Source organism: Empidonax traillii, unplaced genomic scaffold (genome assembly GCF_003031625.1).
Source record: "Empidonax traillii isolate 1590-97213 ecotype Southwest subspecies unplaced genomic scaffold, ASM303162v1 scaffold6282:size11420, whole genome shotgun sequence".
In the NCBI taxonomy this organism is placed as follows: Eukaryota; Metazoa; Chordata; class Aves; order Passeriformes; family Tyrannidae; genus Empidonax; species Empidonax traillii.
The window spans coordinates 9415-11420 of record NW_020961475.1 but is presented as its reverse complement, the minus strand read 5'-3'; the positions used below and the strand labels follow the sequence as shown (position 1 = coordinate 11420).

Genomic DNA, 2006 nt, shown 5'->3' with positions numbered 1-2006 from the left:
GGCGGGATGGGCATGGGGGGCCTGGGTGGAGGCATGGGGGGCTTTGGAGGGGGCATGGGCGGCGGTGGAGGAGGGATGGGGGGCTTTGGCGGCGGCATAGGCGGTGGAATGGGTGGTTTCGGCGGCGCCGGCTTCCCCGGAGGGATCCAGCCCGTTCAGGTGGATCCCAGCCTGCTCCGGCCCGTCCACGTGGAGATCGACCCCCAGATCCAGCAGGTGAAAACCCAGGAGAAGGAGCAGATCAAGACCCTCAACAACCAGTTCGCCTCCTTCATCGACAAGGTGAGGCTCTAGGCCGAGTTTTTCTTCCTTTCTTTCTTTCTTTCTTCCTTTCTTTATTCCTTCCTGAGGAGGAGGCATCTCAAGCGGCTTCCCCGGGCTGTGGAATGGGGGATTATTTTTTTTTTTTTGGCTTCCCAACAAGAGTTGGAGTTCCCAGAGCCGCAAGTTGTAATTAGCCGGGTTTTAACGAGCGGCAGAGGAGGTTTCGTGCCGGTGGAGGATGAAAGGGAACATCTGCAGGGCCTTCTCTGGCGATTCAGGGCAAAGTCATCGCCGTAAATTCGGTTGCCCTGAGAGTTCTCCCCGCTGGGCTCTGCTCTGGAGCGAGATTTTCTCCTCCAAGCCCGACCCTGGGCACTTCAGAGCGTTAAAAACACCTCTCTGGGATTCGTTCCCACCTCAAATAGGGACTGGGGGAGTAGCAAAACCCCTTCCCGAGGGGATCTCTGGGGCAGGTGGGGAATGAAAACCCTCTTTGGCTTCACTGCTGGAAAGTCGAGGGCAAAGCCCAACCCTGGTGGAAAACTGGGACGAGGTTTCCTCTGCCGACACCTCCGAGTCCCAAAGGGAGAAGTCCAGGATGACTCAAAGTTTAATTGTTTAATGAGTAATGATTTTAATAACGCTTCTCACGCGCTTGAGCAACCTGGGCGCCCGAATGAGCGGTAGGTGAGGGTTTGGGGAATGAGTCCCTCGGGCTCCCAGAGCTCTCAGGAGGCTGGAAAATTGGGATAATCCCGCCGGGAATGTCTGACACGCCCTGGTGGTCGCGTTCAGGTGCGGTTCCTGGAGCAGCAGAACAAGGTCCTGTCCACCAAGTGGGAGCTGCTGCAGCAGCAGGGGCCGTCAGGGCCCAGGAAGGACCTGACGGTGATCTTTGAGAGCTACATCCAGAACCTGAGGAGGCAGCTGGAGAACCTGCTGGGGCAGCGGGGGCAGCTGGAGTCGGAGCTGCAGAACATGCGGCAGTACGTGGAGGAGTTCAAGAGCAAGTGAGTGCCCTGGGGAGGGGGGGGGGCTAATGGGGTGGGACCACCCAGGGGAGCTGGGACAGCCCAGGAGACCCCTGTGAGGTGAAGAATGAGGGTGCTGAGGGTGCCACCCCTGCCCTGTGCCCCCCCAGGTACGAGGAGGAGATCAACCGGCGCACGGCGGCCGAGAATGAGTTCGTGGTACTGAAGAAGGTGAGTGGAGGGGGGAACGGGAGCAATTGGGTGCCATCAGCTCCCTGGGGATGTTACCAGCTCCCCTGGGTGCCCCCAGCTCCGTGGGGATGTCACCATCTCCTTGGGGTGCCACCGCCTTCCCGGGACAGGGGGAAGGTGTGGGTCACTGGTGGGATCTCTCCCTCAGGACGTGGACTGTGCCTACATGGCCAAAGTGGAGCTGGAGGCCAAGGTGGGAGCTCTGACCGACGAGATCAACTTCCTGAGGTGCATCTACGAGGAGGTAGGAGCCCTCCCTCCCCCCGGGGCGATGTTTTGGTGAGGGTGTGGCGGCCGAGGACACCGAGGACGGGGCTGGGAGTTCGGGCAGGTTTGGGGGTGGAGCTGCTGCTGCTGCTCTTCCCTGTCCCCTCTGATCCCCGGGCTGCCCCCAGGAGCTGTCCCAGATGCAGAGCATCAGCCGGGACCTGTCCGTGGTGGTGTCCATGGACAACAACCGGCACCTGGACCTGGACAGCATCATCGAGGAGGTCCGGCGCCAGTACGAGCAGATCGCCC

At 60.7% G+C, this 2006-nt stretch overlaps 1 protein-coding gene across 1 annotated transcript in view; it reads left to right on the top strand.

The window, feature by feature from the left end:
* Positions 1-6: 6 nt before the first annotated feature.
* The window catches only part of LOC114073386 (keratin, type II cytoskeletal 3-like), a gene marked incomplete at its 5' end in the record, with an annotated part of 5957 nt that continues 3957 nt past the window's right edge, over positions 7-2006 (top strand). The window contains 5 exons of the mRNA XM_027911146.1: positions 7-282; positions 1060-1274; positions 1406-1466; positions 1636-1731; positions 1883-2004. Coding sequence (XP_027766947.1) covers positions 7-282; positions 1060-1274; positions 1406-1466; positions 1636-1731; positions 1883-2004 — 770 coding nt within the window. The remainder of the gene's footprint in view (positions 283-1059; positions 1275-1405; positions 1467-1635; positions 1732-1882; positions 2005-2006) is intronic.